This window comes from Colletotrichum chrysophilum (genome assembly GCF_026319265.1).
Source record: "Colletotrichum chrysophilum strain AFK26 chromosome Unknown scaffold_100, whole genome shotgun sequence".
NCBI lineage: Eukaryota > Fungi > Ascomycota > Sordariomycetes > Glomerellales > Glomerellaceae > Colletotrichum > Colletotrichum chrysophilum.
Window position 1 is genome coordinate 128,628 of NW_026517387.1, and position 25,111 is coordinate 153,738.

The window sequence follows — 25,111 nt, forward strand, 5'->3', positions numbered from 1 at the left end:
TCCGCAATTCGCAAGATCTTTCTCGGTCAAGAGCACGGCAGGTTGTACGTTGTAGCCAAGTATTGGAAAGTCGTTACGACGGCGACTCATCGCCGACACCAAGCAGACACTTTGGAGTTTCCTTCATTTTGATGACAGTTACCCGAAGCACGGACATTACAAAGACAAGGGCGCCGCCGGTGAACATGGTATACCGCCATCCCCAGTTGTTAGCCTTGGTGCAACTTGCAGCATCGGAGCAGTTCCATGAGTTTGAAATCAAGAAGCCCCAGGCCAGGAAGCCAGCGACTGCATGAACGACCCCTCAACAACAAGCCAGAGCGGTGAGAGGCCACTGCTTGCTGCTTGGAAGTTACTCTAGGAAGACGGCCGTGTCCATGATGAGACTGCCACAGGCGCCGATGCCAACCATCGCAATGAAGAATCCCAGGAATTTCCAATTTGGCATGGCGCCGGCTATAATGCAAATGACTGAACATACAAGAAGGGAAACATTGAAAGCGTGTCTTCGTCCAATGATGTCGGCGCCGAAGCCCCAGAATAGCGCGCCGAGTAGCATTTCAACGTAGCTAGCGATCGTCAGGCCGTTGGCGTATCCATGTTCTCCAAACTCGCGGAACGCCTGAGTTGCGATACCAGACTGAAAGAGGGATATCATCGAGTCAACGGCATATCTGTATTCTGAGAGTCAAAAGCAAGTCACACGGGATCAGGAGCTTGGTAGTCATGGTTCTACTCACCCGAAGCCGTTAAGGAAGAACATGTACCAAGTCTTCGACTCTGGCCATCAAATTCGCAAAAGAGCGAACTCACGGGGATTCGCCCGTAGATATGGATTCATGTTCCCCTTCAATAAGCGTTGATATGTTTGGCCGCTGACATCGTATGCTTAGTATGAAATCGCCTCTTCGGTCCTAACGACTTGTCCCTTGACGCCTGAGATAGGCGTCTTGCGCAGGCTAGGATATGATATAATGTAGGGTTGCCAGCTTCCGATCAACATCTTCGATTGATCAGCACGTATGCAAGATAAGCCCCGCCATTGGAGACATGGAATGATAAATCCTGGGGTGAGAGGATACGCTGACTTCACTTTACGTGATCGTCAATTCTTGGGTACGGAAAGCTCGGCTTTGATCATGCATGTTTCTTTGGCCTTGGCCACTTCAGGTCTGTTTGAGTTGGCTACAACTGAGATGCAGTCGCAAGAAAAGATAAAAATATCTTATCTGTGCGCAATGGCAGAGCGACCTAGCTGATCGTCTTGGCTGTATTGCTCTATCGTCTTAATCTACGGACAGCCTGTCTTACTTCCTCACCTCTCCCTTTTGAATTACCAGCAGACGCTTACAGCGGTCTTCGTCGATGTTTTCCTCAACGAAGCTCTCGACACCAAGTTTAAGCATATCTTGCAAGTTTTTGATGGTTTTCTGTGAGAACCACGCAACATGACTGCTCAAAGTCAGGTTCGGCACAGCTGTCTCCCCGTTCGCAATGTCTGGGATAAGAGGGGTAGTTCCCACACCACCGGGTTCCGTTTCGAAAACATCCACAGCGGCTCCGAAAATTCTCTCCTCCTTCAACGCAGTTGCTAGTGCCTGCTCGTCAACGACGCCACCTCTAGCTAGATTCACGAGAAGCGCCTCCTTTCTCATTGAATGAAACTCCGAGTCCGAGATCAGGGACATAGTTTCCGGGTCCTTAGGGCAGCAAACCACAATAGTGGTAGCTCTCTTGATGAGATCGTCAAAAGAGGCTCTTCCTTCGCGGGGTTTGCTTTCGCCCTTGCGATCCGCAATCAAGACCTTGCCAAAGCCAAGGGCCCTCGCCAAAGTTTCGATTCTCTTCCCGAGGGCTCCGTACCCGATGATCCCCAGGACCTCTTGTTCGCAACTCAAAGGCGGCCCCTGTGTCCACCGAGGCGTCAAAGAGCCCTCTCGAATCCAGTCCTTCTCCGAACTCATAATCGCAGCATGAACCTCAACGACCTTTCGGCGGGCGGAGAAGTAAAGCGTCAGGAAATGCTCCCCAACGGCTTCAACGTTGCTTTGCGGGCAGTTGAAGACGGTGATGCGTCTTTCGACAAATGCAGCGCGGTCAAGCCACTCAAAACCGGTCGCGGCGATAGCAACGCATTGCAGATGACATGCATGGGCCAGGTCATCCGGAGTAATCGGCACGACGCTGGTGACGACAATCGTTGCATCTTTGATACGCTCTGCGACCTCGTGTGGCTGTGTGCGTTCATAAAGACTGCGTGTATGCGGGAAATCGAAATCCGGGAAGGTAGCCTCTGCGGCGTCCAGACAAACGACGTGATGCTTCATTTTCTAAGGCAAATGGTCATGAGGTGGTTCATTAAATCATTCAAGCCGTAATCGGAGTAACTCACTGGTTAAATATATGCTCGCCATGTACATGAGAAGATGCCCAGAGATGACAATGAGTGATGCGGAGAAGTGATTGGTTTTGTTATCAAGATAGATATCGGCCCTCTTGTTGTGGGGCCGCTTTCGGAGCCCCGGTAAAGGTAACTTTCCCCGGGGCATGCCTTTTCGTGCGGAGTGATATCGGAGATTTATTTGGGCTATTCAAGGTCACCAAATAAATAGCCCCTTCGTATTGTCCTACATCATGCGCGATCCGCGCAACCAAATCGTAGTCAGGGTGAAGGACTTACGAAGTATGGCCGGTTCGATGGCACGAGGCCTGTTGCCTACCTTGCCGTAGTCGACAAGGATTTCTGAGCCTATCTTGGGGTTGTGACGTTGGTTGCCGTGAGATGCGTTAGTGCACATGCAGAAGATAAGCTCAGGAGCTGGAGAGAGTCTTTCTACTCGCCGAGCAAACTGATAGATCGTCTCGCGGTAAGACAGTACACCGGCATCTCATTCCGGAAAAGGATAGAATTGCCAGTAATACACGAAGCACACGCTGTACCAATGAATTTGGATCTTGCCAGAGTTTATACCGGGACGTTTTCCTTGCTGCGGTCGATCGATGCGGGCCACATGTACCTTTGCGTCCTTGGAGGACGTGATGATACACCCTCTGACTGAATCACACGACAACACTTCGAGACGATAAGCTCTATTCGGATGCCTTTCACGACTAGGTTACTCTGTCTAAATTCCCTTATAGGTATTTCTATTCGTTCGGCCTGTAATTGGACCAAAGACGGCTGTCCTCTCTTGGGTCCTCCCGAAGCCTGTGATACTTCATCGTCAGCTGTGAAGATCAGCTGAGTTCGAAACTTTAAATTGACGACAGAACCCTCTCTTTCCTATGTATGAGCCCATCAACTTTGGCAATTATCAAACGTTTCTTCAGCAGTCTCTTGCACTACATCCAAACTAGCAGCACTTCGAATCGTCAAAATGGCCACCGTGACACTCAGCTGCCCAGATCCGCTCGCCAAGGCGATGCCCATGACACAAGAGCAGATCGAAGCGGAGCTCTATATCCCCCCCTTTGACCCCGCCATTCATCTTGATTACAAACCTCCTACCCGCCGCCATACTTTTACAGACCTCGGACTCCCGGTGCCGAAGGGATGTCCTGACATGTGCTACACGGAGCCTTTCCACCTCTTCTCGGAGGAGGGCATCCGGATGATTCGCCGGGAGGCCTTCAGACGCGAATTTCTGGATAAGTATATGAAAACGTACGGAGAGAAGGAGTACTGCATTATCCGCGGGTACGGTGACTCCAAAGGGGTGAGTATTTTCCAAAATAACTACCGAATGAGACATCACAGAAGCTCGTGATTCTGATATTTTGCAACAGGATGGTATCTTCGTGAAGCAAGCATGGAATCATCCTGTCACTCAGGCTGCAGTCAACAGCGCCTACGGGCACGCCTTGAGACTCCAGAGCGGCGAGGTCGCCTTAGGGTACATCAACGTACAGCTAGGCGACGGCGGCGGAGTCAGCAGCCCTTACGAGCTGCCCGAGGAGCCGATGAAGCCCAAGCCTCGTACGACCGACTTGGTCTCTGAAGGAGATCTGGATGAAGACGAGGTCCTTGATATGTGGCACAAAGATATGGCCCCCGTCGTAATTGTTCTCATGCTCAGCGATACCTCTACTATGCTCGGCGGCGAGACGGTCATCAAGATGGGCGACGGGCGAATGAAGAAGGTGAGAGGAGCTTCCGTCGGCGGCGCTGTCATGATGACGGGCGGATATCTAGAGCACTCGGCCATACGAGTGCGCAACTGCGGTGAGCGTCTGAGCTTGGTCAACTCTTATGACTTCCTCGATCCTGACGCGGACGACACGGCTACATCGCTGAGGAGTTTCAATCTGCGCTGCGACAGCCTTGTCAAGGGAAGGAATACTATCATGGCGCAGAAGCTCTGGCGGCTTCGAGAGCGGTGCGACCTGGCTATCAAGCGAGTCAATGAGCGTGATGCCGAGGGCGAGATGCCAAGCCAAGAGGAGGTAGAAGCATGGGTAAGGGACCAGATCCATCTTCTCAAGCACACGTCCTGGGAGATGTTTGAGCGGGTGCCGAATTACGTTGGCAAGGAGCTTCCGGTAGATGCATTGCAGAATCACTTGTCTGATGTGTAGATTTTGGTCGCAAACTCAACTTTAGCTCATGGGGCTTCAGCAATAGGTGATACACCCAAACCTTTTGTGGCATAACATGACTTCTTCGCGGTTGACTCGTGACCAATGATCTCCCAAAAGGAAAGAGACGGCTCGCTGAAACCAATCGAGGCGATAAAGAAGAGACCAAGGAGCAGGCTCTGGCACCCTCAAGTGGCAATTCGCTCGTAAATTAAGGATGCTACTTGCGACTTTGAATCCAAATAATGACACAGGACTAACGTAAGTCTTGCAAAGTGCGCCCTGGAGATAACATTATTCGCGTAAAGGATCTGAATAAATTTCCTTCGGATTAGGCGCCGGACATTCGGACAATACGTGACCACTGCATCATAGCAAGCTAGGACTCCGTGAGAGAAGATGGCTCCGTACAGGCGATGCCGATTGAACGCATGGTCCAATGTGGTCTGGTATTGGAATCGTGGATGGCATTACGACAGGCGCTGGTGAACGGCGCATAGACCAGGCCTGACAGAATTTTCATGTAATCTGCGCAGTCCCTGGCAAGGTTTCGTGTGAGTAGATAATAGTGAGTTCTGGGTAACGTAAGTTGCGCGTAGTCTCCGGCTGCCTCCGAGGGCTATGATTGAGCTCAGGAGTGGCCTGAACAACTACATGCGCCAAGAGCCACGTCGGCGAGGTCCCCTGATAATAGAAGGCAGACGTCTTGTGGGAAATTCGAGCCTGTGCTTCATTACCAAGTTTAGCTCGCGCAGATCTGTAAATATATCGCAGGATATGCAACAACCAGTTCCCGGCTACAACGCCCTATCCGCGGCCCCGCCAGCGACACTCCGGCCCCCCGCCCCCGTGTCGTGCCGTGGCGAATACCACACACGGCCCTTCTCTCATTACTGTCGAAGCAGACGTGTAAGATTCTTTACGTTGGACGGACGCGTGTCTTGTAGCAGCACATTCTTATGACCAACTCTCTACCCAACAAATACTATCCGGGACAAAAGCACGCACAGGGCGAAGTTATATCAACTCTTCACAGAAGTGCTCATGAATGCGATGGTGGCATCTTGGGTTCTTTTGTCATCTGTAAAGGCCAATTTTCTCGATGCGAATGATACTGCCGGCGTTGCCGCAATGAATGCTTCGATTGCCAATGATGCGGCCACGAAGCAACTAGCTGTAAGGCTATCCTATCATGCAGTCGGACTGCTGCACGCATGACCATGCGACCTCAGATTTCTCGCAATGATGCGAAAAATAGCCAAGTACGAGATTGCCAAAGACAAACGGCTGATATGATATCTAGATATGGGGCAAATCCGAGACCGAGAGCGTGGCTGACTCTGAGCACCGCACGGCCGCTGCTCTTGTATTGCGTACCGGGTCGTAACAACGAATGAGAATCAAGATCGACTTAACCGCTTAGTAAATCGAGGCGCAACCCAGTGTTCATGACTAGTGAGATACGCGGTTAGGTACGCGGTCAGAATCTTAACACTCTTGGCACTCTTGGCAAGTAGTTGCTTCTAAAGTGATGCACCTCTCCCTGCGGCTGCTGAAATGAAGGCTAACCTACAAGTCTGATTGATACTGAGTTGAGTCAGTCAAAAGGGGAATCTACACTACGCCAAGAGTCACAATACCCACAACCTGGCATAGGGCGCGATGAAGCGCGGTGGCTGAAGTCGGCGATACCGTCAACAATACAATTGCAGTTGAAAGTTTTGCTCCTTGAAGACGAAAGGGCGACTTTATAAAACCATCAGCGATTCGCAGACACATCGCAAGCCCGTCCGACTTCTAATACCTACAAGTCGGAACTAAAACTGCACAAGCTCATCACACAGTCTTTAGTCAGTACTGCCACTCGGCCCATCTCATACGCAAGGAGCACCCAGCTAACCGTCGCTGCCGCAGCCTTATTACATCACCATGAAGGCAACATTTGTTCTTTCCGTTCTCGCTTTCGCGTTAACTACTCGAGCTTGCGACCACTACAAGTACTGCGCCTGCTTGAATGCAGATGGCACCACAAACGATGAGATCACCGGCAAGGTGTGCGACTTTGGCTACACTCGCATCAACGATCAGCCATTTCTTGAATGCAAGCACTTTAGCGGCAATTGGTTCACAGGGTACTCGGCTTTCGATAACTGCAAGTTTCGAGAATCTTGCCAGTATGTGGGTGGTACGGGTGATTCACGATGCCGAGCCAAGTACGGTATATTCAAGGCATAAGTCTGAGTCAGACTTGATTTGTCCTGCTCCATGCCAGACGCTTGAGGGATTCTATGGTGAAGCTATCCAATATGGTAGCTTAATGAAACGAACTTCATCAGCGTATCGTGTAGTAGATCTTATTCCCTGACATGGCTACTCAGCAGATCCTCAAGTGACAGGTCACAGGTTAGCAACACCAGCACTCTAAACAAATAGTATCATCGTCATTAAAAAGCCATCAAACCATTCTGTGAACTGTTGAGTCTACATCCGAAGACTTTAAGCCATCGTGTCGTCAAGATCTCCTCCCTAGGCGAAACGAAGTTTAGACAATCATAGCTCACATAGATCAGCCAAAAAGGTATAGCACGGCATAAGACATACAACACCGGGCATTCGCCGGTCGTCACCGACCCGACTACTACTCCAGCCCTCATTGGCTTATCTATGGGAGAGCGGACGGGATCCCGAGTTCTCCAATGGGTATGGTCGTATGTGACGAAAGCACGCGTCTGAGTTGACTATGAAGACTTGACCCTCCCCATACTGTGGAGGGTCGTCACAGCCAGTTCGGATTCTGTCGCCATGCTTGGGGCGAGCTCCTCCAAATCCCAGATCTTTCGGTACTTATGCGTGTCTCTATGCGAGATATTAAGTCATGGAAAAGAGGTTTGTTTACGCCCGCAGATATTTGTCGAGGTCTGAGGACACCTCAAAATCTGGAAATGCTGCCACGCTAGGTGACCGCCGGTGCCGGAATGCGGGGGGTCCACTCCAGTCGGGACTCCGTGGCTTCGGGGAAACTTTCCCAGATCGGGCAGCATATGAACCGAAATATCTCGTACTAGTAACGCAACACTCGCCCTTTCCGAGGGTGGGAGGACTGAGTTGGTGGCTTTCGAAGGCCCACGAAACGGGCACAGATCACTTCATCAAATCTGAAATTAGCAGCATCAAACTCAGCATAGTGGACAAAGTCGGCGTCTTTCCCCAAAGCCACTGAAGAGGAAGGACGATGCACGCGCTCCCTCCACGCTAGGAGTGCGTCCCTTCACTATTATGGATCGCAGCGGGTTCGCAAACTCTAAAAATCACCTCATCACAAGATCTCGCATCAGGTTCCATGACAGTATTACAGAGAGATGCATTATTGTATGCATACAGCTATGCAAAAACATAAGTATTTGAACTCAAGCCATGACCCGTTCTTTCGGGGTGACTTAGAATTCAGAAGTTTTGATTTGGGTCGTGTTTCACAAGAATGATGAGCTTCAAGATGGCTTAACCATATCATTCAAGCAGTGTTTTGTTCCCTCCTGGAGCTCGCCTTTTACTTTCGTCAGTGGACGCGCAGCCCTGCAGACCGCAAGGCTTTTCCATACCCCGGTGCTCTCAACAATGATGATATTGATCCCATCAATGGACGATTGTGTCCTAGCTAGGTAGCCTGAACTCCGCTCAACCTTCAGAGCACGTGTTTGTCAGCATTCCTATTATGGATCTTTTTAGGTTCATGACTGCCTTACAGTCGGTCTGCGGCTTGCAGCACTTCATCGTTTCCCATCCGACCACACCAGGCTCGGATCGTTGCCTCTCGCCAGTAATCTCACAAGTCGTTTGGCAGGGCATATCTTCCGGAAGACTGCAAACCCATCCGGTTGTCAGGCCTCGTGAGATAGGACCAACGTCTGACTTGCACAGTTCGGGTGCCCGTCGGCACCCTGCCATAACACCGACAGCCAAAGAGGCAGCGATGAGTCCCTGTGAAAGCTTCATGGTGATGTGTTGTGGGAGAGTATGTTTCGATATGTCGTTGGGGCGCAATGTGAACAGTAGTATCTCTGTGTGTGAGAGAATGAAGATAGAAATCCGTTGTTCGCACTTGGGCTCGAGATTTATAACAGAATTCCGATCATGATAACTGACCGCTCCTTGGGCTACTTCGTACTTCGCAAATCTTTGAATATGCGGCCCCATTGATCAGTCTCCGTTGTCGAGTCTAATAGATTACCTAGCTCTGAGACTTGGCCTCATGTTGGCCTTGTTTTGTGGATCGTAGTCCTTATTACTTGAATCAGCAACTATCTCTACATGAGCGAGTCATAGCAAGTGAGACGAGCGAGTCAATTGCGACCGCTGAGCTTATTTTCGCAAACCCAATTTGGGCGCGGTGAGTAGGCCGGTTCGTCTAATACCTTGCATCGGACAGAGCCACGTTCATTAATCGGACACAAGCCCAAAAATGACCGTTCCTATGTCCCCGAGGCAATGGGCTTCTTTACTTCGCATGGCGACTTCTGAAGTGACGGAAACCCGGGATCGTACTATGAATTCCCATGCTCCTCCGTCGCATTCCCGCGCGAAGCCGTCCATTAGACACGTGGAAAAAGGATTTGCATGCTTTGCACTGTCAATACCCTGTCTTCACTCCCTCCACCTTGGCGTTCCACAACTTTGAAACTATGAAAACCCGAGCCGGCTACCGGCTCAAGCAGCGTATCCGAACCCGAGATAAACGACAAAGCTACCTCATTATCATCCGGACATGAATGAAGTGCACTGAGACTGAGGGTAGCTCTGAAGATATGGCTCCTGTGACTGCCTCGCATGGCAAGTTCGTCCGTCACATTCCAACCAGCGCAGCAGGTTGATTTGCCAAAGTTATCAACACGGAAGGATCAACAACGCTACTTGGCCAACGGTAGGGGCCGTTTGCAGACAGCAGCTACGTGCTCTGCATTGAAGGTAGTTGCAGGACAATCAATCACACTTAAGGTCAATTTCTTGGTCGCCAGCAGTGTTGTTAGGCTTAGAATCGGACGTCTTGAGACGGACGCAGACGCAACCGAACGTCTTGACTCATGTTCAACGAGTTCACAATCAGTGTCCACGATAGGACAGCTTTTATTTCCGATAGGACACATTTTCATCAGGTTAATAACGCCTTCGGTGTTTGTACTGAAGCTATAAAATGGCCGATGCTCCAGCAACTGCGGTCTGTTTCCGACTTCCAATCGTGGGACAGAAAGACGTCATAAGTCGATCACGGTGGACTCCCCTCGGAATGTTGAGAATTCGGAATACCACATGAGCAATTCAGCAATCTGCCTTTATCATCGCACTCTTCCGAGACATCAACAGTCTTGTTTGCTGTTACTCCTTACAAGCGAAGAGGCGGCCTGACGAACACCAGTAAAGTGATCGCGAAAGTATGATGGCTTCTTACTCACTTTTCAAGGTTCTTGTAGCAGCGGCTGTCAACGGGTATCATACTTGCGTATTTCAAGTACATTATCAACCAGACGTCAAGCCTCAGCTACGGCAAAGTAAGTGTTCAAACCCTTCAACTACCACATAGCGCCGTTCTAAAAACAATCATGAGGGTGAAGGTGCATACTGGTCCTTAACAACGTATCAACAACCCCAAATTACCTACTCATTCTTAGTGCGGCTTCGAGAAATGGTTCACTGTTAGCCCTGATCTCCTTGCTGGATCCCAATCTACGGCCAGTGTCCGAGCTTCCCAGGTAAGCACAACAATGAGGACGTTGTCACAAGTATGTGTAGAAAGGCCGCTATTGGTGCAAGTCACATACCCCCTGTGTTGCGGGTCCTTCTTGCCAAATTGATATCCTAATAAGGGCCTGCGTCAGTCCGCCCTCTAATTTCAGTTGCTGTAGTATTTCTAACATGTAGCAGTGTCGAAATTTTCCAATCAGGCTCACGCCTGTTGCATGCCACGGCTGGTGCTCGGGAATATACAACAATTCATCAGAAACGCGATGGTTCGTGCGACAGTCTTCATGATCGATGGTGCCATGTTGAAAACCTCAGACCCTAAACTCGATGGACTAGAAGAACCAGGTCACATCTAGACACTCGTATGATAACTTGTCGTTGATGTAATTCAGCCAATCCGGCAGCTTGATCAACCATCAACCTCCATTTTGATTGATTGAATCACAACACGTGGCCTAAATAAGAGGGGTTTCCAAAGTTTGGACTAGGTAATTGATGATGAATAGCCTCTTTATATTCCTCGAATCTTTTGCTTCTTTCTCATATACCTTCTTTGATGCTGTCGTCTGCCGTCTTCATCATCGCGACGTGACCTTCGGTGGCATATGGGAAACCCAGCCGAGACGGGAGTCTCGGAAAAGTTGCTCGACTTCTCACGACGGACAGTGTTGGTGGTGAGGGGCAGAGCACACGCAGGGCACGCCGAAGCATGCGGGGGAAGAACCAACGCCAGTCTGGTTCCCGTTAGCAGGGGTCGCCCGCCCATGAACGATGCTGGTTGGATGCTAAGATGACGCTGCTGGCCCGCCGTTGGATGCATCGTTGGTCGGACCACAATCCACATTTGCCGACTTCACCTCTGCACGTCTCTGAAGCTAACGGAAGTAGCTGATTATAAGTATGCCTCACCCGTCTTGTTCCTTCTGTCATCTTCGCCAGAGTTCCGGCAAACCGTGCATATTCAAATAAGGAGCTCACCCAGCAGCCGCCACATCCTTGTGTAAATCGAATCTTGTAACAGTCCATCCATCCTCATGGCCCCCATCGTCTTCCCCGCAAACCAGCCGCCGGCCCGGTTCTACCTAGGAGGTCCTCAAATATCATCCTTCCGCTCAGACAAGCCGTCCGGCCCGAATGAGCCCGAAGACTGGATCGCCTCGACGACGTACTGCCTCGGCTGCGCGCGCTCCAAGCTGGGCATGACGGTCCTCCCCGACGGCCGCCTGCTAGCTGACGCCATCGCCGCGGACCCCGAATACTGGCTCGGTCCGGGGCACTTAGCCGCGTTCGGGACGGACACGAAACTGCTCGTCAAGCTGCTCGACGCGGGGCAGAGGCTTCCGGTGCATGCGCACCCGCACCGGGACTGGGCGAGGGAGCACGTTGGCGCGAAGCACGGCAAGGCCGAGGCCTGGTATCTCCTCACGCCGGGGGAGGTGTACCTGGGTTTGAAGGAGGATGTGACTCATGAGGAGTTATTGGGCTTGGTCGAGCGGCAGGACGTGGAGGGGATGCTCGGGCGGATGCACCGGTTGGATGTCAAGGCTCGTCAGACGGTTTACGTACCGCCGGGGACGTCGCATGCCATCAGGGAGGGCGTGTTTCTGATCGAGGTGCAGGAGCCGGAGGATCTTTCCATTCTCTGTGATTGGAAGGGTTTCGACATCGACGGGTTTAAGGACGGGCACTTGGGGCTGGGGTTCGAGAAGGCTTTAACGGCTGTTGATACGCGGAAACTGACGAGGGGGGATGTCGAGAGACTTGTTACATCGGATGCGAGTATCGGGGTTGCACTACCGGATGTCGCAAAGGAGTATTTCGATTTAGAAAGGGTTGAGATTCGTGGGAAGAAGATGTTGAAAAGTGGGTTTGCTGTTTTGGTTGTTTGCGAAGGAGCTTTAGAAATGTGGGTTGCTGGAGAAAAGGCGTTGGATATAGACAGAGGAAAGACTTTAGTTGTTCCGTTTGGAGATGGAGATGTTGAGTTGAAGGGGTCCGGCGAGGTCGTGGTTCTCAGACCGCCGAGGGGCCAATGAGTTTAAGAGACATCCATCAAATTCGGTTCTACATTGTCCAAGTGAAATACAAAAGACGACGATGAATGGGGATTCGAACAGGCATTATCGAAGGAAAATGGCTTTATCAAAACTTTTGCTATCTAATGCGGCGATCCTATCCACGGCCTGTTATCATACAATCATCCCTTGACCATCCCAGAAAAGTGAAAAGAGACTTGGTTCTCCCTGAACCAAGTGAGCAAATCCATCGATGCACATGCGTATCCGCCAAACTCCTTCAGCCAATCCCCTTTTTAGAATGAAATCCTACATGGGTATATCCGTCACGATCCTTTGCTATGCCATCATGATCAAAAAGCAATTCGTCTCGTATCGCCCACTTCCAACCGAGTACTGTCGATATTCCCGGTATCATCCTTCACTTATCATCCGTCATCGTCATCTTTGGTATCCGCGATCGGCATTCATCGTCATTCATGGGACGTTGTTGTTGTTGTCGTCGACGCTCATCTTCACCCAGAACTGCTCGTTCCGTTACTTTTCGCCCGTCGATGTGCTCAGCGTCGGTCGAATCTCTTGGAAGTCTTCTCGTGGTATCCCGGGCCCTGTCTCATCATAGCCGACGGACCCTTAGGAGCGTAAGGAGACTCGTTGCGAGGAGAGTCGAAAGGGCGCTTGCGGGAGTTGGGGTTCTGCTTTTCTATCAAGAGATCGACATCTTGCTGAAGTTGGTTGATGGTTCGTTCTTGTTCAAAGATTCGCTGCTTCAGGCTTCTATCCTGCTCCGAGAGTCTCTGCTTTGTGATTGACTCCAGGGAAGCTAGTCTGTCCGCGACGGTTCCAAGTTCATCGTGGGTTCCAACCTGCCTACGGGTCAAGGCTCCAAGCTCACCGTCCACCGACGACTGTCTCTGAGCCAGGGCCGTCTGCTTCTCAGTAATGGAGCGAAACTCGTTGTTCGCAGACTCCTGCATGCCATTCTGTTTCTTGTCCATCGACTTCTGGGTATCATCCAAGTGAGCGTGGCGGTCACCAAGCGTCTGAACGGCATCGATGATGTTCTCAGAGAACTCTGAGAACGCGTTGAGTCTATCCTCCAAGGCGCTGATTCTCTCAAGGACGTCTTCGTCTAGCTTCGTCGGAACGGCTTGGTGGTCCACCGCGCACTGCTTCTCATTCACCCCCTCATTGCTCTCCGAAGCATTGAACACCTTCATGAGGAAACCAAGCATTCCGTTGATTTGGGTGTGGCTAAGGCCTAAGAAGGGGCCTGGCGAAGGCAGCGGCGATGGGGAGGCGGTCGTAGATGAGGACTGACGGAGAAGCTGCGGTGGCAGTTGAAACTGCGGAGCCATCGAAGCTTCCGGGGCCTGGGAATCGGACTTGGAGGTCTCCTCAGGTTGAAACTTGGAAACCACCCTCAGCTTCTTCCGAGCGATGGGTTTCTTGTCAGTCTCGACGGGCGACTCCTGGGCTTGGAGGTTCTTGGTGATGGCTTGCTTGGAGTCGACAGGGATGGCCGTAGCAGACTTCTTCGTGGTCGCCTTCAGCTTGATGGATCCAATGGCAGCATTGAGGCTGCCCTCATCGTCGCGAGTGGTAGACGCCTTGCGGGCATCCTTGCTGGGCACCTCGTTGATCCTGAGAGCCACTGGTCGGCTTCGGTACTCGGACATGGAGATGAGATGGCATCTCCAGTGCATTCTCTGCCACTTCTTGAACTCGTCCTTGTCGACTTTGACTGCCAACTTCTCCAGTTCCTCTCGGACATAAAAAAAGCAAGTCTTGATGAAGTCGTTCTCTCGATAGCGGTCGTGAATGAGCGCGGCAAGGAACTGCCGCTCGGTCTCATCTTCGCCGTGCTTCGCAATGCACCATGCGGCCCAAATCTGAGAGATTCTGGCAATGTTCTCCAAGCGATTGTCCTTGTTCTCAGGGTTCTCTTGTCCCGCCAAAACCATGATAGCAACAGCGCTCCGGATGATGGGATGGCCTCGGCCCTTGACGAAGACAGAGCGTGAAACAATGTCCTTGGCGTTGCTTCCGTATTCAGCAGACAGGCGCACGTGGTTGTCCTTGGTGCGAGGGATCTTGGGAGGGCTCACATGGCTGGCAAGCTTGGCGATCTGAACACTGTAGGCACGCTGGTTGTCCTCCCAATACATGTCTCGAAACTCTCTCTCAAGGCCAAGTCTGTGCACTAAGTCAAACCACTCACGCAGGGCGCTAAAGGACCAACTGTCGATGCGAATGAAGGTCTCTGCGAGAAGATAGCGCTTAAGATCAATAAGCTCATCGGCCTGCTGGTTCTTCATAGCAGCCTTGGTACGCGCATAGAAAGTGTTTTCGCACAAGACACGTCTCTCTGTCTGGGTGATCTCAAGCATCTCTCCGATGAGCTCCTGGACAAGCGGTTGCATGGCCGGGGTAGACAACAGCTCTCCACGAAGAGCGCCCTTGATTTCGTCAACGCCATAGCGAATTCGGACATGCTTCGAGCCGGAAGAGACAATCAGACTTCGCTGTCGCTTAGCATTGATGAACTCCTCGTCGTCGTCGCTGTCGGCATAGAGGTCGCGATCTCTCTTTTTCTGAGGACCATGCGAAGTTCCCGACTGTATATGGCCAGGAGTTCCGCTTGCCATGGTGCCTTTGTTGTGCTGCCTGGATTTGATGTCAATCAAAAAGGGTAAGGGGAGGCGCAGAGAAGCAAGTGCAGGATGAAAGGTCGCACAGAATAAGTGGGAAATGGCCCAAGAAAAAAAAAAAGAAATACATGGGTAACAGCATGTGAAACGCAAACCAAGAGTCCAAAGTAAAGCACTTACACACGATGCTTGATTTGATGATGGTTCTGTACAGTTGTGAAGGTGGCGCAGGTGCAAACAGCGAAAAGTTCACGGCGCTGTGTTGTCGCAATGGTGATGGCTGGGGAGCTTGGCTGGGGTGGTGGGTGGGAAGGTTAGAGTTGACAGCAGAGGGTGAAGTAAGTAAATACTAGGCAGACACGCCAACGCGTCGACCGCCTCTCGCGACGGGGCAGCTAGTTTATTTACTTTTCGGAGGTGAAGGTGAGGATGTGCGTCTGGGGAATGTGCGGTCGGAAGGTGAGGAGGGTGCAGACCAAATGTGACGTGCGGTGGTGGGTGAGGGTGAAGAACGAGGTGGCTGACCTGCCACCAACGACTGCGAGATATGAGAGCCTTCAGTTTCAAAAATCACATCTAATGATAGATGCTGATCTGTAACATACAGGCAGCCTGGTGGACGGGAAGAGAAAAAACACTTTCAAGTCCCAAAAGAACAAACTCCCAGGGGCTTTCTGGAGAAAAGCGCGATCACAACGGGGAGCAGGAGTGGGAAATGGTCGACCCCGCCGTATGTCAACTCGTCAGATGGCGAAAATTCACTCAAAATCCAGATGGATCCTTACTCGACGGCCAAGACGGATAGATGCAGACTGAATCCATCAAGACACATGAGATTGAGAACGAAGCATTGCCCCCTTTTCTCAGACCGCTGCTTGATATCCTGCAGACTCTGTTTGCTTCCAGGCTCGGTCCAACCAATCGCGGCCACCGGGGAGAGATATTGATAAGTACAGGGGTCCGTCAGAAGAAAGGAAGAAAAGAAAGTAAGTAAAACGGCTGTCACCTTGCCAACATTGACACCTACAATCAACTCATCACTTCGGCACCGACCTATGGCACCCGAACATCACAATGAAGAAAACCACGTGGTACCGCGATTTTTAATTTTCCTCCCACGAGGAGAACGCGTCTCACCAGCCAGGGAAAATTCACCCCTCTCCTCTGGCTCTGGGCAGCAATTGATCTTGACAGGTGGGTGCCGGCGGCAAAGGTGTGACTGCGGCTGCAGGGTATGCGGGTAGCCGCAGCGGCGCAGTTGGACCAACACGTCTGCCCTTTGCCATGGTGCCATTGCCTCCAAAAGCCCCAGGCAGGTCGCGAAACCATCTTCGAGTCCCTTCCCCAACGAATTGCGGCAGTAAGCTGGTGAAATCCAGAAACAGCCATGCAGTTCATTGTTCGTTCTCCTGTCTCGGCTTAGTGTGGAGCGCCGACCGGAGCAGGGCCCCGCAATCGCCTGTCCGCCCGGCCTCGGGGTATGGACCCATCTCACCGACCGACATTGCATGAACCCAACAGCACGCTGACTTCCGTGCACCCACGACGGATACCAACGACATCCGTAGGCCACGTTGTATAGTAAACGGCCACCCAGCATGCAGTCAATGCTCAAGAGCCAAGAAATCTAACCATACCTTGCCATCCCACACCCCCGGATCCCACCGGCCCCGCCTCCGTCCGCTGCTCACATAATCCCCTCCGGCCCCGGTGGGATGCCCACCCCTTCCTCCCGCTTCTCCAACATCGTCAATGACGACGACAACACCAAAAACCACAACCACAACGTCTTGGCCCAGCATCAACGGACTTTCGAACCCCCTCCAATGTCCGAGGCCTCAACCTATAAAGCCATCCTCGCTCAAGAACCCCCAGAATCTCAGCTCATCATGCCTCTCAGCCATCACACCCATCATCATCATCATCACACTCACTCACGATGTCCTCCCTAACAATCTCAGACCCCATCTTGGCCAAGGACAGCACAATCGTGGTCTCGGGCGCAAATGGCTTCATAGCATCCCACATCGTCGACCAGCTCCTCGCCGCCGGCTACCGCGTCCGCGGCACGGTCCGCGACGCCGCAAAGTACAGTTGGCTCTCAGCCCATTTCGAAAAGACCTACGGCCCAGGCCGCTTCACCCTCCACGCCGTGCCCGAAGTGACCAAAAACGGCGCCTTTGATGAAGTCCTCAAGGGTAGCCCTCGCCGTCTCGCCTGCCGACGAGCCAAGAGCACTAACACCCAGACCCAGGTGCCGACGGCGCGATCCACACAATCGCAATCACGAATATGAACCCGGACCCCAACGCCGTCGTGCCCCCAAACGTCGACGCGACTCTCTCCATCGCGCGTTCCGCCGCCTCAACCCCGTCCCTCAAACGCTTCGTCTACACCTCCTCCTCCGGCGCCGCCGCCATGCCGACCCCCAACGTCCCCTACGAAGTCAACGCCGACACGTACAACGAGCAAGCCGTTGCCATCGCCTACTCCGGCAAGGGGCCCGGCGGTCTTGCGGGGGGTTATATCGCCTACTCCGCCGCAAAGACAAAGGCCGAGCAGGCGTTGTGGAAGTGGTATTCTGAGGCGAAGCCCGGGTTCACATTGAACTCGAGTAAGTGATATCCCAGCACCAGACGTTGACAACATAGAACTGATGGCCTGTGTGTGAAAGTTGTTCCCAACGCCGCTCTGGGCCGAGTCCTCCTTCCAGAGCACCAGGGCTTCCCGACCGCAGTCGGAATCCTCAAGTCTCTCTGGCAGGGCCACGTCTCTCCTGAATTCGTCGCCATGTTCCCAGCCCAATGGTTCTGCGACGTGGTCGATATCGCGCGCATCCACATCGCCGCCCTGCTCTTCCCAGACGTCCAGTCCGAACGCCTCATCGCATATGCCGGCCGCTTCAACATCAACGACATCCTCGCCGTCTTCCGCGAAACGCAGCCTAGCCGTAACTTCCCCGCCGACCTCCCCGATCTCGGTGTCGACGTAGGCAAAATCGCCAACGAGAGAGCGACGGAATTGATGAAGAAGCTGGGGGGAGGAAAGGGCTGGACCAGTCTTGAGGACTGCATTGCGCCACTTGCTAAGCAATACGCTGCCTCTGAGGCCAACTGAAGGAGAGCGTGAAATTTCACAACCTAACGAAAGACAAAGTTTATAATTCTTGGGTTATTGCAATTCTCTCGGTGCCGTTGTACTCCCACTGGCCATCTATGCGGCCCAACTGGAATGCTATCTACATGCATGAAACGCTTCAGCTACCCCGGTATAAAAGTGGAAAGCATCTCATCGTCAAGTGGCTGTGGTATCTGCGAAAATTTACATCACGATCTGCGTCACGGTCAGTCAGATATTCTTAAACAAGAGCAACAAGGCAAGACTCACGCAATCCGAATCATCCTTGCCCTTGGGGATGCCCATCTCCTCAAAAGTCGCAGGTCCTTGGCCTGTCGCTTGTTTCTTCGGGGGAGGCATCGTTTGGGCACTAGGAGCCGGGCTAGGCTTCTGCTGGGGTCGTGGCTGAGAAGAGGGCGGTGCACTGCCGACGCGGCCGGGAGGGCCCTGATCGACAAGATCCGGTCGATTAGCGTAAGGTCGGGGAGCGCCGCCGGGACCACCCTGAGGCCGTGGTTGACCAGATGGGCTGAGCGGCATCGAGTCGGTTCGCGGAGGCATGCCGCCCGGCGCGGCGCTGGGTGGTCTACCGTAGCCATATTGTTCTGCAGGGGGGATGGACGACATTCTAGGTCCGTAGTCTCGACCGGGTTGAGCTTGCGCCTGCGCCGGTTGGCCATAGTCGCTCGGTCCGTAGCTTCCTTGCTGGAAAGGAGGTGAGGGTTGGGGCTTGGCGAACTGTTGAGTGTTCTGCTTGGTGAGCTTGTTCATGGCGGGATTCGAGGGGAGTCCAGGGGACACCGGGTAGGGCTGTGTCGTAGCGGGTCGAGACCCAGGGCCCGAACCAGGGCTCGGTTGGCGGTAACCGGACTGATCCCATCCTCCCGTCATAGGGCGGCCTCTGGGATCCGCACCGGCAGGAGGAATCATGTTGTTCATTGACTGAGATGGGCGGACATTGCCGGCCATGCCCTGAGGGCCGCCTGGACCAGTGCGAATCCCGAAAGCACTGCCAGGGCGATCAGAGTGGGGAGCGGCTGGAGGGCGACCTCCTGTGTTGTAGTGAGGGGAGAGCTGCGGGCCAGCTCCAGGTCGCGGGCCTGGCCGATCGTCTTCAGGGTAAGGAGCCGTTGACTTGGGTCTGTTGAGGTTGAGGGGCGCCGGCCTGTCATCTTCAGGGTAAGGTGCAGCAGACTTGGGTCTAATTGCCAAGTTGGCATCGAGGTTGGCGGTAAATGCATTGGGTCTATTACCCATGCTGTTAGGCCGCGAGGGATCCGGGTAATCGACGGTGTCTTGAGCTGGGTGAGCTCGCGGGGAGGGATGAGGTGACGTCTTTGCGGAGGTGCTTGTTGGATATCCGGGGTCGGTTGGTGTGACTGGTGCGCTCTCCGAGACGGTAGGCATCTGTTGTTGAGGCTGCTTGAAACGGTCCGGTCGCTTGCCGCGCTGAGATCCGTGTTGCGACTTGATTCTCGTAAGAGTGGTCGTCTCGTGGTCGGCTTTGGTCAAGCTCTTAGAGTGATCCAAGGCGTCGAGTCTTCCGACGGCATCCTTATTGCCGTGGTCTGCAGCGGCCTCATACCAGAACCTGGCTTGACGCAGATCCTTGGGAACGTAGACACCGATTTCGTAGTAGTAGCCCATGGCGAATTCGCCCGTGGGAAGCTTCGCGGTGGCCGCATCCTGAGCATACTTGAAGGCGAGCTGCTCATTCTTACTGAAGATGCCCTCGTATCCAAACAGGAACCAACGACTGACGCCAAGCGCAGCCTCAGGTTGACCCTGTTGAGCTGCCAAACCGTAGTAATGAATCGAATAGGCAGGGTTGAAATCACAGCTCAGTTGGCAAAGCTCGTAAGCTTGGCCCATCTTGAGCTGCGCCTTGGCAAATCCGAGGTAGGCCGCCTTCTCGACGTACATCTTGGCCAACGGCAGGTCAACGGGAAGCAACGCGTCGGGAACCTCAATGTCAGGCAAGTCCTTTGCAAGGAGCATGCCGTAGACGTATGATCCCTGAGGCGCATCCTCGTCAGAGAGGTCTGCAGCTTCCCTAATAAGGTCCAAACCGCGCTGGTAGTCCTTCGGGTGATTGTGCTGACCCAACAGGCTCATCATACCCAAGCGGTACATAGCCGCCGAGTCCTTCAGTCTCAGACCTAGGTAGTAGTGCTCAACGGCCTTGCTATAGTCGTTTGAGTTCTCGAACAACATGCCCAGCCGGTACTCGGCACGCGCGTAGCCAAGCTCTGCGGCGCGCGTGTACTTTGAGTAGGCATCTCTCTTGTCGGGACGGCAGCCAAACTTGCCAAACTCGAGCCACTTTGCCTTCATAAAGAGCGCCTCGGGATGCTCTTGACCAACCAGGTATTCGACAATGTTGAGTGCATCGGTGCGCAGTTCGTGCTCAACCTTTGGTGTTTGACGACCGCTCTCCGGGTCCTTGGACCTGGCCTCAGCAACAATCTCGGCCCAGGCCAAGGTGTCACGAGCCCAGGAAAGCTGCATGGAGACATTGTTTGAGTGCAGGACATGCTCGCGGGCGTTCCACAGGATCTCCTCCTTCTCCTCATCTGTGGGGGGTATGTTGTCGCCCTTCACCTTGGGGAAAGGGGAGAAGGAAGGGGCCGCGCTGGGCCGCATGGTATGATGATTGCCGCTTGCGCTATTCTCGTGGAACGGCTTGAAGTCGTCGGACGAGGGCGCGGCAGCGGCAGCGGACGGGTTGGTGTAGCCCTTGGGAGGTAGGGCAGGCGCACCGGGGTCGGTGGGCTTGGAGTAGGAGGACAAGGACGGCTCGCGGCCGTGGCGGTTCTGGATGTTGGGGTCTCGGGGGTTCGGGTCGACTTCGCGGGCTTCAAGTTCCATGCGCTGAAGGTCGTTTTGCATGTTCTGAGGGACCTGGGGCGTTACACTGTAGAGACGACTTGTGTCAGCAACCAGGCTGAGGAAAAAGGGACAAAGACAAGGCGGCGCGGGTTAGGATGGGGAGGGGGGCCCATCGCCAGATCCAGCGGGCAGTCAGGAGGGACCCATGATAGATCCGCCTGAGATTAAAATGAGGGAATACGCGTACCGCTGAGGCGAAGGTGCAACGACCTCGGGCATGTAATAGTCGTCGAACCCTCCAGGAACGAAAGTTGCGCCGAAGTTTGACATCTCGTCAGTTGTGCCTTTGGGCTGAGGTGCAGCTGCATAAATAGGAGGTAATCAGTCAGCGGGGGTCGAATGACGTTTAGGTTGGAGCCACCGCCAGCTTTTTTTTTCCTCCCGCGCCTGTAAGGTTGGGCTGCTTTGCTGTGCTGTGCTGACTCTGCTGTGGCCGGCCGCTTGCTGGAGCCCCCAAAAGTGCTGTATTTTTATTTACTTTTGTGCTGGGTGCTGCTGGGTTGTCGTCTGACAGTCTCTCTTCTCTAAGCCAAACTCCCTGGCCAGGGTGCGGTAGGGGCGAGAATTGGACGGGGAAATAGGCGAAAAAGGAATAAGAGGCTCGGGTTGACTGAGAAGCCAGGTGTAGGTGTGGTGGTGGCTGTCTGCAATATGTTGACGGCGAAAAAAGAGAATCGGGAACGTGCAGTCTGATCTCTGTGTGTACTTTGACACCCTGTGTTTCTGGTTCTCTGTGGTTCTCTCGGCTGCCGGGGGCTTCCTGCTTGCTGTGTCTGCGACAGTCTTTCTCTCGGGCTGCTTTCTCTCAGTCCTTGGTCTCGAAGGAATGACACTGAACTGAGGGCGTCCGGAAGCGGGGTGGAGAGGGACGAAGCTCAAAGCATCGGAAATCGCGACGGCGGGCCCTTTCTTTTTAGCGTGCAGAGTTGTTGTCCGCGTCCCCTTTTTTGTGCCCAGTCTGGCTAGTGAAACATTGGAGCTCGTCCGGATGAATGTGCCAGGTGCCAGTGTCGCATTTCTCTTCTTTTTGGTCAGGGTCAGGAGGAGGAGGGGGAATCGTCTCTGGGCCCCCCATCATTGTTCCAGGAGCGGGACTGACCGGGGCAGTTATAGAGAAGGAGGGGTTCGCTATGAGATGCTGCTCCACCATGCAAGCCGCAGCAGCAGCAGAACATTTAGCAGCACGCAGCTGGCGCTGTGCCAGAGGCGCGCTAGCACGCCGCAGCTTGCTGTGGTTTGCGTGCTGCGTCCATTGGCTTTGGGGATGCGCTTCCATTCTGCTGCAGGTAGGCCGAAAGTCCCAAGTGTACCTCGTCTGTACTTTGCGGTGGGCGGAGCAGGGAGTAGCCGGCTGTGGTGACAGGTACCGAAAGGCAATCGAGAAGACGCCAGGATGAGGCATGTACAAGCAGCAGGCAGTAAGCGCTGGAGTCCTTCGTCAACCATTCGACAGCCGTCCATCCCGTCTTCAGCCAGGGTGACTCGTCCGAGGGTTTCAATCAAGAGCCCAGGTCAGACAGTGCCAGTGATAGCGTGCCATTGCAGACCACAGCACCCATGACCCTTTTGGGGGGATTTGGCATGTGCACATGGCGCCCAGCATGTCCAGTTAAACGGGCCCCTGTGCATAAGACGGTGCAGGCAGACTGTTTGACTGTGCGTATTTCGCTTGCCACAGGCCGTGAGCGATACCTCCGGGGCGGTTGATGATGGTCGGCGGGAGGTGTCCGGGGACCCGAGGGAGAAGACCAGAGAGGAGAGCAGCAAACAGCAAAGCATCCTAAAGGGGGCACCCTCGGCCGAGATGAAATTAGATGGCCCAAGGCCTCCAAAGCGAGGGCTAGACCAGCTGAAGCAGAGGGCAAGTTCCGTTCTTCACTTACCAGGTGTAGGCAGGAGTGCAGGTACAGGTGGGTAGACCTCAATTCGCGGGCCGGAGATGGAATGCGGACCAGGTGCAGCGGGAGTTCCACCGCTCGAGGTGTTTTTGGTGCCGTTGTTCTGTGGATCTCGACCGGAAGCCGGCGCATTTCCCTTGCCATGCGGCGCGTATGGTATTTTGGATTTGAACAACCTTTTCATCTCTCGTTATTTGGCTTTTTCGAATGCGAGGACAGGGGCTGCCGGCAGCTGAAATAAGGTAGGTATCGAAGTATCGTTGAAGAGATGGGAGGAACTCGGCGTGGTAATTGGCAGATCCGCCGGCGGATGGTTTGTTGACTGTGGCTTGGGGAGAAGTTTGAGAGATGGCAGAAGATGATGAGCGTAGGAGAGGTCGATGCGAAAACGAGAACGACCGAAAGCTGAAGGCCTCCTTGAATGAGGTATGAGAAGAGAGGTAGGTATGGTTTTGCGTTCTTTTGCAGCTTGCTTGTCAGTCCGCACCTTCCTGTCCTTTGGTGAGCACAGGCAGGTGCCACCAACACCAGCGCCAGCACCAGCACCAGCACCAGCATCAGCATCAGCAGTCAGGGCAGTCGACCGAACCAGCCACGCGGATGCAAAAAGCTGTCTACAGCGCCTACCTGGCGATGCTGGCGCAGGTCATGCGATACCGGTTGTTTGTGCAATGCCAACCTTAGTTCTTTGGATTCCACAGCATTGCCACGCGACATCTCAGACGCTACTAAAGTGCCTTGGTTGAAGGCTTCTCCTTGCCCGTAAGGTAATACAGCTTGCAGAGGCTCACGTTGCCTACCTACCTACCTGACCTTAGTTAGACCTTAGGTGCTTAGGTATTCTGTCTAAGGAGCGGGAGGGAAAGGAAGACCCCCTCGATTCAACGCTCATCGTCTCATTCCATCCAATTTCCATCCCTTCATATCTTACCAGGTACGGATCACTGCGACGAGGCGTAGCTCGGCGCCATAGGTCGCATGTTTCCTCATTCTTCATCACTTTCAAAGATGGATACAACGACTCAGCTGCAGCATGCAGTCCTGCAAAGGTACAAGCCAGGTACTTCGCAAGCAAAGCCCCCCAATCCTAGGCTCTCGTCCTTTCAGACGTCGTCGCCCTCTGCTCAGCCACAACGGTCGAGAGCCCTTGTTTCCAAACTTAGAAACATCAAGAATCTTTTTCTGCTCGAGGTGACATTCAATTCCGCAAACCAATCACCCTGCCCTTGGGGGCCGAATGATCGCAATCGGAATCGCGCCTGCCTCGTAAATCTCTCTTCTTTTGCCAATCCTCAACAGGCCCTGCACTTTGTAGAGGATCCCAATTCCATCCGCGCAGGGAGACCACGGATCACAATCAGGGGGGTCCCAAATGCGGGAGCCTACCACAGCTGCCCAGTACCTGCATTATTTGGGGCCTTTCCGAACGGTTGAGCTCTCATGTTATGCTTGATATAAACCATCTCATGCGTGGGTTTATCTACGTAGCAATCCAACCAGCCGCATGAACATGCAAGCAATTCTTCTACAACATTCCGTCAAACATCCTAGTCCTCCTGAACCCCACGTCACGACGTCACAGCCATCATCCAATCCAGCCCATCCCATCTTTCCAGCCCGGGTCCTCCCTCTGCTGGGCAGTGCCCTGTCGCTGGTTCGTCAGTGGCCACCACCGCAAGCAAATGCTGCCCGACATTCCACTGTCAGCACCCAAAAGTTGACAGTCGGAAGCTGAGACCTCCGCGCCAGCCGTTGCCGAATCTTGCTGCGAAATCTCTTGGGTTCTCTCCCGCGTGCATCCACAAACCCTCTCATTAGGCATGCAGACAGTATGTGGTGGAGATCTCAAATCGTAAGGCTGAGTAGCTCTCACAGCGATCGCCCGCCGGTATTGTTGAACCCGTAAGACTAAAGCGAGCGACTGCGCTTGAAGCTGGTCACGGGGCAATGACAGTGAACTGTCCTTACATAGCTCGGGTAGATTGCATCGGCTTTCATGCGCTGGCTGGATTAGAGACTGAGGAGAGTGATGCAAAACCAAGTCGAGCACCAATAGGATATCGCGATAGAAGAACGGCTGGATCCAGCTGCGATTCGCAACGTGCACCTTCAATGACCCAGGAAGTGAGCCCAGTGTCTCTTCGCAAGAGCTCATCGTAAGCCTGCGGAAGCTCCCGAGCTCTACCTGGCGCACCGAGCGAGGGCCTGGACCCGACGGGACCTAAGGTAC

At 53.4% G+C, this 25,111-nt stretch overlaps 7 protein-coding genes across 7 annotated transcripts; 3 read left to right on the forward strand and 4 right to left on the reverse strand.

Annotated features, from left to right (window-relative positions):
- Positions 1 to 352: 352 nt before the first annotated feature.
- COL26b_009920 (uncharacterized protein) lies at positions 353 to 763 on the reverse strand (the record flags this gene model as incomplete). Its single annotated transcript, XM_053182634.1, has 2 exons — positions 353 to 674; positions 741 to 763. The coding sequence occupies 2 exons, from the start codon at positions 761 to 763 to the stop codon at positions 353 to 355; spliced, it is 345 nt and encodes a 114-aa protein (XP_053033442.1).
- Positions 764 to 1,307: 544 nt separating this feature from the next.
- Positions 1,308 to 2,327, reverse strand: COL26b_009921 (uncharacterized protein; the record flags this gene model as incomplete). Its single annotated transcript, XM_053182635.1, has 1 exon — positions 1,308 to 2,327. The coding sequence occupies one exon, from the start codon at positions 2,325 to 2,327 to the stop codon at positions 1,308 to 1,310; it is 1,020 nt and encodes a 339-aa protein (XP_053033443.1).
- A 1,050-nt stretch (positions 2,328 to 3,377) lies between these two features.
- On the forward strand, positions 3,378 to 4,575 carry COL26b_009922 (uncharacterized protein; the record flags this gene model as incomplete). Its single annotated transcript, XM_053182636.1, has 2 exons — positions 3,378 to 3,716; positions 3,787 to 4,575. The coding sequence occupies 2 exons, from the start codon at positions 3,378 to 3,380 to the stop codon at positions 4,573 to 4,575; spliced, it is 1,128 nt and encodes a 375-aa protein (XP_053033444.1).
- Positions 4,576 to 11,345: 6,770 nt separating this feature from the next.
- COL26b_009923 (uncharacterized protein) lies at positions 11,346 to 12,347 on the forward strand (the record flags this gene model as incomplete). The annotated part of the gene is made up of 1 exon (XM_053182637.1): positions 11,346 to 12,347. The coding sequence occupies one exon, from the start codon at positions 11,346 to 11,348 to the stop codon at positions 12,345 to 12,347; it is 1,002 nt and encodes a 333-aa protein (XP_053033445.1).
- Positions 12,348 to 12,886: 539 nt separating this feature from the next.
- COL26b_009924 (uncharacterized protein) lies at positions 12,887 to 14,974 on the reverse strand (the record flags this gene model as incomplete). Its single annotated transcript, XM_053182638.1, has 1 exon — positions 12,887 to 14,974. The coding sequence occupies one exon, from the start codon at positions 14,972 to 14,974 to the stop codon at positions 12,887 to 12,889; it is 2,088 nt and encodes a 695-aa protein (XP_053033446.1).
- Positions 14,975 to 16,916: 1,942 nt separating this feature from the next.
- On the forward strand, positions 16,917 to 18,094 carry COL26b_009925 (uncharacterized protein; the record flags this gene model as incomplete). The annotated part of the gene is made up of 3 exons (XM_053182639.1): positions 16,917 to 17,175; positions 17,232 to 17,591; positions 17,715 to 18,094. 3 exons carry the CDS (start codon positions 16,917 to 16,919, stop codon positions 18,092 to 18,094), a joined length of 999 nt encoding a protein of 332 aa, XP_053033447.1.
- Positions 18,095 to 18,298: 204 nt separating this feature from the next.
- On the reverse strand, positions 18,299 to 21,253 carry COL26b_009926 (uncharacterized protein; the record flags this gene model as incomplete). Its single annotated transcript, XM_053182640.1, has 3 exons — positions 18,299 to 18,310; positions 18,365 to 21,008; positions 21,171 to 21,253. The coding sequence occupies 3 exons, from the start codon at positions 21,251 to 21,253 to the stop codon at positions 18,299 to 18,301; spliced, it is 2,739 nt and encodes a 912-aa protein (XP_053033448.1).
- Between the last annotated feature and the right edge of the window lie 3,858 nt (positions 21,254 to 25,111).